Below are 13,787 nucleotides of genomic sequence, written 5' to 3' on the forward strand. Positions count from 1 at the left end.
ACAATCAAGACACGCCTACTCATTTACATACGGATGAATAAATACAGAAATAAATGAATAAATAGGAAAATAAAGAAAAACAGATTGAAATGTAAACAGAAAGAATAGATTGATACAAAAATAAGGAATTTGTCAAATAAATAAAAACATTTAATTTATTTATTTTTATATTTCTGAATTTTTTTTTTTTTTTTTAAATGAACATGAACATTCATTTGATAATTGAGGCTTTATTTCTACATTTCTGTCTTTATTATTTGATTTACTTATTTATTTATTTTTGATTATGGCAGTTTCAGTCCTCCATAGCCATCAACCTCCATAACAGCCAATAGGAATTTAGCCTGAGCATCAACATCACGTGTAACTCGGTAAAACTGAGGTTATCAATGGAAGTGAAAGTAAAGTCAGTATGTTTCAGCCCATCTAAAAGCATTGTATTAGGAGACACAGGGGACTTTATTCTATTTTATCATCTTTGTTCACATGTGAAAGTCGTGTTAAATCTCCTGCTGCTCAGAATTTCTATAATATTTTGTAGGTTAATGTGATGCTATGAGCACAAATGTTTTAACTTTCTGGGAGGTCAGAGGTCAGATGCAGATCAAATGGAGTTCGTGAGGATGTAGTAGAGTCTTATTGTGCTTTTGTTCTGAGATTGAAAACAGCTCTGATCAAAATATAAATGACAGACAACAATCCATAGTGCAGTGATTGTCAACTGGCAGCCCGCGGTCATGTGAAGTCTGTCATGAAACATGACAATAATATATTTTCAACAAATAAAAAATATCACTGATTCATGATAACTGCGTCCCCTCAGTGCTTCAGCAATATGCTTAACCAGCCATCCAAACCATTATTGGTCATTTTGGCAAAGAAATTACCGGCGAGGATGCGTCAGCAGCACCAGATCCTCTCAGCAATGCCAAAGTGCACGAGATGCCAGCACTGTGATGCCAGCGCTCAGCGGCTATGGAGGCTGGAATATATCCACAGCCTGCAAAGTCCTCATCAGGGATTTCATTGGAATATAGGCTATCCCAATTCATATACATTCATTAATATTAGTTTGTATAACAAACTGCAGGCTGCATGGTGATGCAGTGGTTAGCGCTGTTGCCTCACAGCTGTAAGGTCACTGGTTCAAATCCCTTTTTGGACAAAGTTAGCCTTTCTTCGCTGAGTTTGCATGTTCTCCCCGTGCATGTGTGGGTTCCCTCCGGGGTCTCCGGCTTCCTCTCACAGTCCAAAGACATGCTCGTTAGGTTAATTGGTAACTCTAAATTGACTCAAATGTGGGTGTGAGTGAGAAAGATTGTCTGTCTCTATTTGTCAGCCCTGTGATTGACTGCCGACCAGGGTGTAACCCCGCCTTTCGCCCAATGACAGCTGGGATAGGCTCCAGCCCACCCGCGACCCTGAACAGGATAAGCGGTATAGATAATGGATGGATAACGAACAGCACACTCCCTCAGAGAGAGAGAGAGAGAGAGAGAGAGAGAGAGAGAGAGAGAGAGAGAGAGAGAGAGAGAGAGAGAGAGAGAGAGAGAGACGCAGCGCAGAAAGTGGTCATCTGAGCATGAGACATGTTGTTCCGTAAATTTCAGTGTGGTGAAGTTATTGAAGCAGAGTGCACCACATGGGCGTACTCCTGGCTGGGACAACAGAAAAAGGATATAAAAATAAATGAAACATTTAACTGAAATGTTGCTTTCAAGAGTCAGTCGAACGGAACATCAAAAAAACAAAGTAGCATGTCATTGAACAATGAATCCCTCAAATAAAAGGCTGAAATACTCACATTTGGTTCATGGGAGAAATTACATTTTCCCTCTGACACCAACTTCCTAACATCAGGCTTGACAGCTGTTAGGCTTATTCGCAAGCAGTCCTCCAAAGACTGGTTTGACAGTCGGTTCCTCTCATGGGTCTTGATAGTGTTCATCTTTGAGGACGCAGCTTCGCATGTATAGGTCGACCCGAACATGGTGAGCACATACATAGCCAACGCCTTCAGTGTGCCGTAGTCTTGGGGACAAGCCACCCAAAAAGTGCTCAAGCCTTCATCACCACGGAGAGCAGCTTTCATTTTGCTGGAGACCTGGATGTCAACAAGTTCACTTTGAATCATCGCTTCGTCCAACGGCATCACCTTCTTCACATCAGCGGAGAATTCTCCGCCTGGATGGTGAATGGGTCACGCACAAATTCAATGACACCCCTGGAAATGGCAAAGTCATCAAATCTGGCAGAGAAATTCTCCCTCAGCTGTGAGATGAATTTCTTCATATTCTCTGTGACGTGTTGAAGTGCAGCAGCCTCCCTGATAACAAATCAGCGTGGAATAGATCAAGTTTGTTTGTGAAAGTCTGGACCCCACAGTGTCTGCTTGGAAAAAATCTGGCCCTTGGACAAATCTAGTTGATGACCCCTGACATACACTCTGCTGTGTGGCAACGCCTCACACACACACCACGTACAGATGACTACATGCCTACAACTGATTTACATCGCACCTCACGCATTCATGAAGGTCCTGATAAACAGTATTAACACAGATGGTACAGACTTATGGAAAAGTTATGGTCAAGTTTAACTCGCATATACTGGACAAGTTCTTCTTTGGCGGCTGTTACTGTTTTCCCTCTCCACTTTGCAAAAGCGTGTTTTTGTCAGACAAATATACCACATGTACCTCTGGCTAAACCACACGACGGGAAGTGGCAAGATCGGGGACACTGGGTTCGTCAGAAGGCTGCTTGTCATGATTTTGTTCCCACAGAGGATCCTAAGACAGAATACAGCGTGCAAGGTGATGTATATCGTACGAGACTGACAACATCTGTACATGTGCACAGAACTGTCGGGTTGGTTGAGGACTCACCACGTGGTTTGCTCACTGATGTCTATGTAACCATGGCTTCACTGGAAATTCCACCTTATCTGTCGACAGTCCCAGAATGTCTCTGGGCCAAACATAAATATGATGTAGGTCAAATTCAGAACCTTTAATCATTCATCCAAAATCAGACTACAGGCCTGTTAAAACAATATCCTCTCAGAAAAGAAGCACTTGACGGCATTACGCCAGTTTTTGAGTCCCTTTAAAAGAGGGATCATTATACTTTGTGAAACATCTTCCAGTCAGAACTCTTATTTTTCCTGTAAAGAAAATTTGAAGATTTGTACAAGATCTGCAAGCAGTAAATGCTGCAGTTCACCCAAGAGTTCCCGAGGTACCAAATCCACACAATCTTGCTGCAAGTACAACCACAAGCTACTCTTTTTTTCTGTTGTCGACCTCACAAACGCGTTTTTTTCGGTCCCAGTACACCCCGATAGCCAGTACTGGCTCGTGTTCTCGTTTAAAGGTAAAACTTATACATGGACACGTTGCGTCTAAGTTTAGTCTCCCACGCACTTCCATCAACAGCTGACTTAAAATTTGCTAAACTTTTCCATCAGGCTCCACTCTCATTCAGTACATTCAATCTAACGGTGTGTAGCCCTTCAGCTGAAGCCTGTCAAGAAGACACACTCGCACTGCTGACGTTTCTAGCAGAAAACGGCCACAAAGCAAGTCTCTCTAACTAAAGTAACCTACCTGGGACATGTGATCACAGCAGAGGGTGAATCCCTCTCTCCCGAACACGTTCAGGCTACATTGGAGCTCCCCAAACCGCTAAAGAACAAACAAATGGTGAGTTTCCTTTGCATGACGTCATATTGCTGACAATGGATCCCTAACTACTCTGAACAACAAGCTCCTCTCTCATCTTTGATTGTCCACTACAACTAGCATGTATCTTTTGCCTCCAATTGGTTTTATCATGTCAACAAAATCCATAACCAATTCTCGCATGGGACCTGTCGGAGTTGGAATGTAACCAGGAGGAACTGTCACACCCCTCCGAACATTATTTTTTAGATAGATTGTACACCTGCCTATGACATGATCAATTTGTGCAAGCAAGTACGGTGCCCAAAAACCATACTCCTTCGTGATTTTTCTCCTAACTTCCCCCCTTGCAACATGGGCTAACCCATGTGCTTCTTGAATCATCAGACCTAGCTTTTTCGAGACTCTGTGTAGTCTCGAAGGGGGGAATTATGAAGTATCTGACCTGAGGTGGAAATGCTTACGTGGAGGATTCTGTAGAGTCCTGTGTAAGAGTCGTAAATATGTCCATGGGCTCTGTTTATACAATGATGTAAAGGAACATAATGTACACTGAGAGGAGGTTCACGCCTTATTAGGTGATGCATTTAACGACCCCCAGTCTGAGAGTCTGAGGGTCCTTGTCCTGTTATGGTAAAGAAGAAGAAACATATACACACCCCCAACATATATAAGTGCATGTAGAACTGTAATTCGGGGAGACACTATTCGGCCATGATGATCTCCCAGGTATTTATGAAACCTGTCTGATGCTGATTCTTTGTAATAAACCTATGCTTATACAAACAAGTCGGTGTCAACGGAAGTTCTTTTCATCCTGCAGAAAGCAGGATTAAATCGATACGTGGCAACTGCAGTAAATGATCCAGAGTTGTTTTCCATTAGTAGAGGTCGGATGTGGGGAGCACTTAAAGATACATTCCCAACAAATGTACACCCTGATAGTATTGTCATTGAGCCATTGGGATTACAGGAAAATCCACCTGAAGCCCAACAGGTTTTCACTGACTTAAAGTCTGCACTTACAAATGTTCCAACTCTAGGTTTACCTGACCCTGATAAACCTTTTGTATAGTTTGTAGATAACAAAGCATGCTAAAAGGAAGGAATCGATGGTTTGCTGTGGTTATACAACATGAAGTTGTGATATCAGGTAAATTACCCTCACACTATTCGGCTCAAGCAGCTGAACTTGTCGCCCTCACAGAAGCCTGTAAACAAGCTGCTGGTAAATCTGTTAACATCTACACTGACTCTCGATACGCATTTGGAGTAGTGCATCACTTTGGTGCCCTCTGGAGACACGGAGGATTTTTAACATCCTCAGGTGAACCTGTTTCTAACCATTTACTGGTCTCATCGCTGCTTAAAGCTGTTTTGCTCCCCTCAGCAGTTTTCCCCTCCAGCAAACAGGATTCAACAGCAGTGGCAAAAGCACTGCTCATGGAGGTGATTCCCCGGTGGGGGATCCCTGGTAAGATAAGCTGTGGTAATGGCCTTGCTGTCATTCATCAGGCCATCTGCGTCCATCTCCATCCACAATGTTTATTTTTATTACATTTATTAAGTATCTTTTAATGTGTTAGTTGTGATTTTAGTTTTATTTAGAAACTGATTTTGGCATTTTTATGTGCCTAACTGTGGTTTGATTTAAAACATCCCTGCTCCTATCAGCCACAGAGTGCAGGTGCGGTAGAGCGTGAAAATGGTTCCTTTAAAGCTAAATGCTGTGAGGATGCTGGACTTAGATGGGTAAAGATGTATCTGCTCATATTTTCACAGCCTTGATCCAACTGTCCATGCGCACAGACGGACCCCAGCCTGGTCCAGCCTGTGTGACGCGCTCCGCCTCCGGTGCACGGTTGAATTAACACTGTACACACACACAGTTCCAGAGAATCACACATCTCACAGAGACCTTGGGTCTCCAACGAGGGACAACGAAGGAACCTCCATGGCATCCTTTTAGACAACCAGGCCTCTGTGGCATCAGAGGGACAAGATGTTGTTTAACGTTTGTTATATTGATCATCACCTTTCCATTATTATGGTTTGAAATGCAACAACTGCCAACCAGAGTTGACAACCTGACTGCACACACATGACCGGACCAATAAAACACACACCAGACTAACGCGTGAGTTGACTAAACAGCTGACATTTAAAGCACTGATCCAAACTGACTCTGACCTCCCTGATGACCCCCCGCTCACCTGACCTCTTCCCTTTCCCCGACTATGACACAGACATGATATCACACATGGGTAAGTATTGACAATTCCCACAGAACAGCAGATATCACAATGATTTCTACATTGATTCTGTCATGGTTTCAATTTAAATAAAAAGGTGAGGACCCAGACGCAGCCTTTGATATAAGTTTAATAAACAAAAGGCAAAAAATGCAAAAACAAAATCTAAAATCTAACAAAAGACAAAAAAGGAAAATCAAAAGACAGAGCAAAAAACTTACAACAAAACCAGGAACAGGTAATCCAAGGGACACGAGGGGTCAGGGGAAGCACAAAGAAGATCCAGGTGAGGAAACACAAGGAACCAAGTGCAGGTCATGGACATAGATTAAACTCCAGAGGAAGGACGACAATGAACAGGCGACGTAGCAGGGGAGCACAAAGACTAAATACACTTAGGAGGTGAGGCTAATCAGACACAGGTGAGACAATCAAGGGGCAGGTGAAAACAATCAGGGCAGGGCACATAATCAAACAAGCGGGAAACACAAAGGCAGGAAGTGGACCAACACGAGAGACAAGGTGACAAAGTAAAACAGGAAATGATCTAACCAAAAAGACACAAGTGAAATACTTAACAAGACTAAACACTGACAAGAACACAGAATAAACTAAATACAAAACTAAACGATGAAAACTCATGACAAGGGACAAAGTGACAAGGTAAAACAAGAAATAATAACTAAACACCAAAATACAAGACAAAACCAGAACTAAACTAGAAACTCATGACAGATTCTTTTACTCCCCTTCTGTGTGACGAGTGTAATTAAACTGTAAAACAGGGTTTACATTCTGATGATGTTTAAGGCTTATATACTCATACTCATTTATTGTCAGTTAATGATAAAAAGTGGGGAGTTGTGAAGGACATTTTTATGTTAACCTGTTGAATCAAATGTTTAAATGTCTTTAGCGTTATAGACTCAATAATCATGGTATAATCAGCTAAGGTTAATTTAATGATGCATGCATCTGATTATTTTAGACATACAACACAAAAACTAAACTACTTAAAGCTCGGTGTCATTTATCAGAACATGGACGACATCCATAGACGCCTTTTCAAGCCAGTGCCAATTTTGTATTTGTATATTACGATAAAAAAGTTACTTCACAATTTCAGTCTTTTTTTCAAACAATTGTTTCAGATGTTTTGAGCCATGCATCATTTATATAAATGAACTAAAAGTCACAAGGTGTGAAGCACAAAGGGCAGAAAAAACAAGTTTATTCCACCAAATTGTAGCTGTAGATGTGTTATAGATGTGTGAGCCTATATATGTGTGAGCTATAGATGTGTCAGCGTTTAGTGTATACGTGTGTGTGGAACAACAGGAAGAGAGACATTTGGAGTATGAGGGACTTTTATTAAAAGCAAACTTACAGAACCAAAGGTGTGAAACAGCAGGTCAGCGGCATTCATTGACTTTAACACAAGAAGAGATTTTAAGCATCAATGTTCGGTTTCTGTGTGTTTCAAAACAAATCAAAAGAGATTTGATATGAAACAAAACAAAGAACATGATCCTGATTCATTAAGAAGACGGAAATTACTTTTTGCTCCAGTCTGGTAAAAAAACAACTAAATCTTTACATTTGATCAGTTTCATAGAAATAATCAAGCAAACTAGTGTGTGTGTGTGTGTGTGTGTGTGTGTAACCAGACTGATTGATTGTCCATGTCTTATGTACGAATAAAGATTCAGCACAGTGATAACACACAGACAAAGTCTATCCATCATTTCCTCCTGGCTCATCTGGCTGAGACTCACGGGGGACTGGAGAGTGCGAGAGGTGGACTCCAGTTCCTCACCAGGAGGGACACACAGAGACCACTGCTAGATTGATTGCGCGGGTGCAAAAAGGCTTTAGAAACCTGAAGAGATAAAAAAAAAAAGGTCAAATAGAACCATAAATTATCTTATAAATGTTTGGAAATATCAATTCACAGAGCAACATATGTACAGTCATTAAAACCCACAATATTTATAATTCAGTCATTTCAGTCTGAACATTTGGAAATCAAGTATTTATTAAATGTCATGTTTTTGAAGTTAGTTCAACACTTTTTAATACATTTGTTTTTCTGAGTTTGTTCTTGTGAAGGTTCATTTATGACATTTGAATTACACTGAGCTGCTGCTGAAGGTTCAGCTTTGTTAGCTGTGCGAATAGTCCATGTCCAATATGAAGAAACTCACGGTGTGCAGGGCGGCCTGTTTCTCATTTAGCTTCTGGATTCAGTTTCTGAGAGAGCTCAGAGTTGTCATCAGGGGATCGTTGAAGTCGGCTGAAACACAAAGCGAAGACAAGTCATTTTAGTTCTCACATGAACAAATATCTTTTCTCCTCTGTCCTCTGATCCTCTCTTCTAGTTTCTTTCTTAACTCCAGAATTCAAACCTTCAACTAACACATGTATCTTGTCCGAAGCACACAGCTCACTTTGTCTCTTGTACACGAATTAAACTTGACAAAACAAACATTATACCAAGAGAAAACACTGCCTTTAACCCTTTCCCCCTAAAATCCAAAACAATATCCACAATACAGTCGGAAACAGAGAAACTCCACCGTCTAACCACAAGCAACAAACTACCTTCAAGTGTTTGTTAAGGGCTGTAAAACTGCTCGTCAGTGTTACAGAGGCATGAATAAATCTGAGTGTGTTCACAGTATGTCTACACGTAGATGTAGAAGCGTACATGATGAAAGATTAACTTACAAATTATGAATGTTTAATTAAATCTGATAAAAGTTTCTTTTTATTCTTTTATTGTTTTGCTGTCAGGGTCCAGAGGTGGACACTTACATTGGTTTCATACTAATCTCAGCCTTCAAACTGTTTATTAAATGTATAAAAAACTTGATGAAAGTGAGTGAAAAACAATATAAGGAAACAAAACTTCCCTTCCAACACAGGACTGTTACAGTGAACTTCCCACTCTCATCCCCTCTGACTCCAGTCTTACCTTCGTTGGTCCTGATCGCGACTTTGTCCAGCTTGGTGACGATGTCCTCCTTCACACCAGAGAGCTGAAACACACATTCGTACTTCCCCCAGTCTGCAGAGGACTCTGATGGAAGCTTCAGCTCGACACTCATCTGGAAGGATCCGTCGTGGTTGGGGAGGATCTCTCCGTGGTCCACGTCGTCATGAAGCTCCACTCCATCTTTCCTCCAGAACATCACGGCGCTGTTAGGGTAGAAACCTGTAGCGTGGCAGCTGACTGGAGAGGAGGAAGTCTTCTGGAGGAGAGACACTGAGGGGAGGTCTGGAGAGAGAGAGAAAGACAGATTATAGTTTCTTTATCATCATTTACTGTTGATTAATATCACAATTCCTGTTAACTGTCATGTATTTAAATGCCTTACTAACATAAAGATTATATTTATAGTACCTATGCAAAGAAAATGAAGCTCACTGGAGTGTAAATGATATAAATATGGGAGGGCAGAGGAAGGAAAAAGACACAAGGAGACAAAAGAGTGAGAATAAAAAGTAGAGAGACAGAGAGAAAAATGTAGATGTACAGATATGCAGCAGAGAGAAAGAGATATAAAAAGTAGGAACAGAGAGAGAGAAGCAGAAAGATGAAGAGAGAGCAGGAGAGAAAGAGAAATGTGTGTAACATTTATTGTCATGTCAGGAAGAGAAGAGGTGTATGAACGTTGTGCTAATAAAAACACATCAGGTCATGTGATTCTACCTGTTCTCAGCAGAGAGCTCCTCCCATAGTCCACATACTTCTTCAGCCACTCAGGGCAAATCTGGGTGAGGTAGTTCTTGGTCTGTGCTATTTGAGCTCTGTTATTATCCCACTTGTGTTTGGTGATGACAGCCTGTGGTATTGGAGCGATCCATGTCTCTGTCCTCATGTCCAGCACTATGAAGTCTTCTCCATCATAACCAAACTGTTCATAACCATTAACTTCTCCAGTCTCATCATCCCACTCACAGCCGTACATCTGCTGGACAAGGTGGACACCTGAGAGAGAGAGAGAGAGAGAGAGAGAGAGAGAGAGAGCAGAGAGAGATCACAGCCCAGTCATCTATTATCAGTTGATTTCACATCTCCACCACAGACACACTGATCCACACACACCAGCACAGAGCACCTACACCTCCTGCTGTTATTGGCTGGATGGAAGACGCTCACAGCCAATCATCATGTGGACAGTGTGGACGGTTTAGAGAGAGAGAGAGCTGCTCTAGAAGCTTCCACTGAAGGAGAGTCTCAGTCCAGGATCAGTCTGTAGACTCCTCCTGCTCAGCCAGCACAGTGTTCAGCAGTGTGTTAGTACAACTGCTCACAATAAGGCAGAGACCACCAGGACCACTATGGAGACTGGGAGGCAGTCTGTGCGTCCTGATTGGTCCATCCATCAGTCAATCATTCGACACAACCGACAGCTGTTTCTACCTGCAGGCGTCGGCTTGATGCTGCCTGAGAGGACGAACCGACACACTGTGGTCAGCACAGTGGAGATAATCTGGTCTCATCTGTTTTCTACATTTTGAGAGAACAAACTAATCATGTTTGTCATGTTTGATTATGTTATGACTATTTTTTTAATTAATCAATAAATAGTTTAATCTGTTAAATGTCTTTAAAAAGTAAAATAAGTTCATCACAACGTCCCAGAGGCAAAAAGATCTTATTTCAATAGTATATTATGTCAGAGACACACTGAGGAGAGAGAGTGAGTGAGTGAGGATGAAAATATAAACATTTCATCAGTAGAAAGTTAAACATGAACAAACCTCCAGTTTGGTTGAAGCGCTGCTTTGCAATTTCTATGTTGGATTTGGAGGCCTGCTGTTGACCCACAGCGACCTCAGTCTCCCTCTCCCAGTAGTCAGCTTCGCCTTCTGTGACTCTGCTCATCCAGTCCTGTTTGGGTTCTGCTCTCCTGGTGTCACTGTCATAGTAATCTATCTGAATGTCATCAACATACCCAACAGTCACAAACTCTGGGAAGTTTGGGACTCCAGAAGACGCAGTGTAGAAATACTTCAGAGAGTGAGGAACTGTAAGAAAAAGTTCATGTGATCATTTCAGGTTTTATTTGACACTTTAATGAATCACTGAACAATTTAATGATCCAGCACACAGAATCAAAAAGAACTACAGCACATTCAACACAAGCTCATCATCTCTTTGTGGTCAATAAATAAAGTAAAAAAAGTTTCTCTTGAACTTTTTATTCTAATATAAACATTTTTTACTCAAGTGTAACTCGCTTTAATGTAAATATATTTGTACAAACTCAACAATTATTATATATTTAACTCCTTATTTCACTGATAAGATTATTTTATGTACAATTAAAATTTTCCGTTAATAATGACACACCTCTACATTTTTAATAAACATATTTTTTTATATTTTTAAATAACTAATATTATTCATTTAATTTTAACATTCCCTCCACCATAAACTGAGTGTCTCTTAGTCCTGATTTAAACGTTGTTTTTGTTCTAACAGGTTTCTGTGAGTTTTGCCAGTTAAATAATTGATCATTTCAGAATCCCGCACGTCGTCTGCTCTCTGAATTTGTGTAGATCATTTTCTGTGTTAAACTGCACTTTAAAAAAAATCACGCACTGCACACACTGAAAATGTTTTACAAATCTGTGCAGGATTAAATATAATCCCTGTTAATAAAATACCCAAACCTTATAGCCTGATCAATGCTGGGTTTTGAGGCTGATGATGATGTGAACACTTTCAGAGATTAAACTTGTTTTCGTGGCCAAAATCCAAACTGAGCCCATATTTCAGTTTCAAAATAAACTCGTCAGTGCCCTCTGGTGGACAAACTCGGTAATGGGAATGTTGCCAAACTACTTCAAACCTGTTTACTGATACTTGTCGACCAACATACAGATGCCAACACATCTGTAATAAGCTCACATCAGCAGATATATAGTGACTTTTTTGATCTGTCTCTGCTAAACAGCCTGTTATTGTACAAAGAGTGAATGTAATAACTGTCAGTGTGATGTGATCTGACAAAACCAACAAAACTCAATAAAGATGAGGATTATCTGGGGAATAGCTTCAAGGTTTATCTTAATATAGTATAAGGTAAAAATATATATTTAGAGGTAAAACAATATTACGAGGTAACCTTAATATTTAGGTTTAGTATTTTGTCAATGTGTTTCTATGTTCACTATTTGAGTTATTTGTTCACAGTTCTGATGAAATATAGACACCGTGAGACAATTATTATTGTAATAAATTAAAAATAGAAGCAATATTAATTTTAGTCCTAAAATAACAGTCATGTTTAATAGCACTAAATGAACAACACACTTTCTACAAAAGGCTCATGAAGTTAAAGACTGAATTTAAGAGCTCTATTTATAGTTTTTGAACAGAATCGCTTTGTTTTGACGCCTTTCTGCCTATTTTCTTTATCTATGTGTGTGTGACTGGTTCGTGCTGCGTAGCTACGCTGCAATTTTAGCATTTATGGCCGTCATGATATAAATTGGGCCGCAATAATATCTCGAGTTGCTCTTTTGTAGGAGAAGACAAATGTGCTTTCTTCAACACTTCCCAGATAAAGACTTTTCTTATAACTACTAGGCGGTAATGACAGGAACAGACACGATTTACTCACTTGAAATGAGATGTTTACCTTTAACATCTCTATGATCTGCAAAAAAAACCCTCCTGAAACTAAACATCAAATAATAATACGAATCTTAAATTGGGCTGCAGCGCTGTTGCCTCACAGCTAGAAGGTCACTGGTCCAAACCCCGGTTTGGACAAAGTTGGCCTTTCTGTGCGGGGTTTGCATGTTCTCCCCATGCACGCGTGAGTTCTCTCCGGGGTCTCCGGCTTCCTCCCACAGTCCAAAGACATGCTTGTTAGGTTAATTGGTGACTTTAGTTGACCATAGTGTGGGTGTGAATGAGAAAGTTTGTTTGTCTCTATGCGTCAGCCCTGTGATTGACTGGCGACCAGTCCAGGGTGTACCCCGCCTTTCGCCCGATGACAGCTGGGATAAGCTCCAGCACCCCCGCGACCCCGATCAGGATAAGCGGTATAGATAATGGATGGATGGATGGAATCTTAAACTGATATGTATATTATATAAAAATACGATCAATCGACTCAGATGATTCTTTACTCACATGCCGTCGTGTCATGTAGGACTGTTCCCAGGAGAGTCAGGAGCACCAAAGTCTTCATTGTGACCTGTGACTTCTTTAACTTTGATGAACTTTAAACTTATAAGTGTCTTTGTCCCGCTAGCTCGAGCTCTGAGGGTAAAATGAGGTGAGAGAAAATGGAGCACTGACATCAACCTCCGTAACAGCCACTAGAAATTTAGCCAGAGCATCAAAATCACTTGTAACTCGGTAAAACTGACCCACTGAGGTTATCAATGAAAGTGAAAGTACAGTCACTTTGTTTTAGCCCACCCGAGAGCATTGGGGGACGCGCGGGACTTTATTCTATGATCTTTGTTCACATGCCTCCTGCTGCTCAGATTTTCTGTAATATTATGCTAATGTGATGCTATGAGCACACATGATTTAACTTTCTGGGAGGTCAGAGGTCAGATACAGATGAAATGGAGTTTATGAGGATGTAGTAGAGTTTTATTGTGCTTTTGTTCTGAGACTGAAAACAGCTCTGATCCAAATATAAACAACAAAACAACAATCCAAAGTGTTCCATACATGGTATGGATATATTGTGAAGAAAGACAGCAGAGCTAGGCCAAGGCTGTGGGTTCTGGCTCGCAATGCATCCTGGTACATGTAGGCACTAAACTATAATCAAAACATTACAATTTGTTCACATCGTACTGAAATGCTATCATACCTC

At 40.7% G+C, this 13,787-nt stretch overlaps 1 protein-coding gene and 1 long non-coding RNA gene across 2 annotated transcripts; both read right to left on the reverse strand.

The window, feature by feature from the left end:
- Positions 1-7,283: 7,283 nt before the first annotated feature.
- LOC138609223 (uncharacterized) lies at positions 7,284-8,333 on the reverse strand. The gene is made up of 2 exons (XR_011309467.1): positions 8,139-8,333; positions 7,284-7,813 (listed from the first exon to the last, which is right to left on the reverse strand). It is a non-coding gene; the product is annotated as an uncharacterized lncRNA (long non-coding RNA).
- Positions 8,334-8,548: 215 nt separating this feature from the next.
- On the reverse strand, positions 8,549-13,500 carry LOC138608660 (class I histocompatibility antigen, F10 alpha chain-like). The gene is made up of 5 exons (XM_069681222.1): positions 13,088-13,500; positions 10,702-10,968; positions 9,647-9,925; positions 8,868-9,211; positions 8,549-8,617 (listed from the first exon to the last, which is right to left on the reverse strand). Exons 1-5 carry the CDS (start codon positions 13,143-13,145, stop codon positions 8,549-8,551), a joined length of 1,017 nt encoding a protein of 338 aa, XP_069537323.1. The 5' UTR covers positions 13,146-13,500.
- Between the last annotated feature and the right edge of the window lie 287 nt (positions 13,501-13,787).

This window comes from Semicossyphus pulcher, unplaced genomic scaffold (genome assembly GCF_022749685.1).
Source record: "Semicossyphus pulcher isolate SPU_LCO1_2020_fin unplaced genomic scaffold, fSemPul1.0.p SCAF_5, whole genome shotgun sequence".
In the NCBI taxonomy this organism is placed as follows: domain Eukaryota; kingdom Metazoa; phylum Chordata; class Actinopteri; order Labriformes; family Labridae; genus Semicossyphus; species Semicossyphus pulcher.

Bases quoted from the DNA above. Each gene is read 5' to 3' on its own strand.
- LOC138608660 (XM_069681222.1), bottom strand. From the start codon at position 13,145: ATGAAGACTTTGGTGCTCCTGACTCTCCTGGGAACAGTCCTACATGAC. The intron at 9,926-10,701 runs GTTTGTTCATGT...TCTCTCTCTCAG, and splicing joins GCGCTTCAACCAAACTGGAG to GTGTCCACCTTGTCCAGCAG. The intron at 8,618-8,867 runs GTAACAGTCCTG...ATCTACGTGTAG, and splicing joins ATGAGAGTGGGAAGTTCACT to ACATACTGTGAACACACTCA.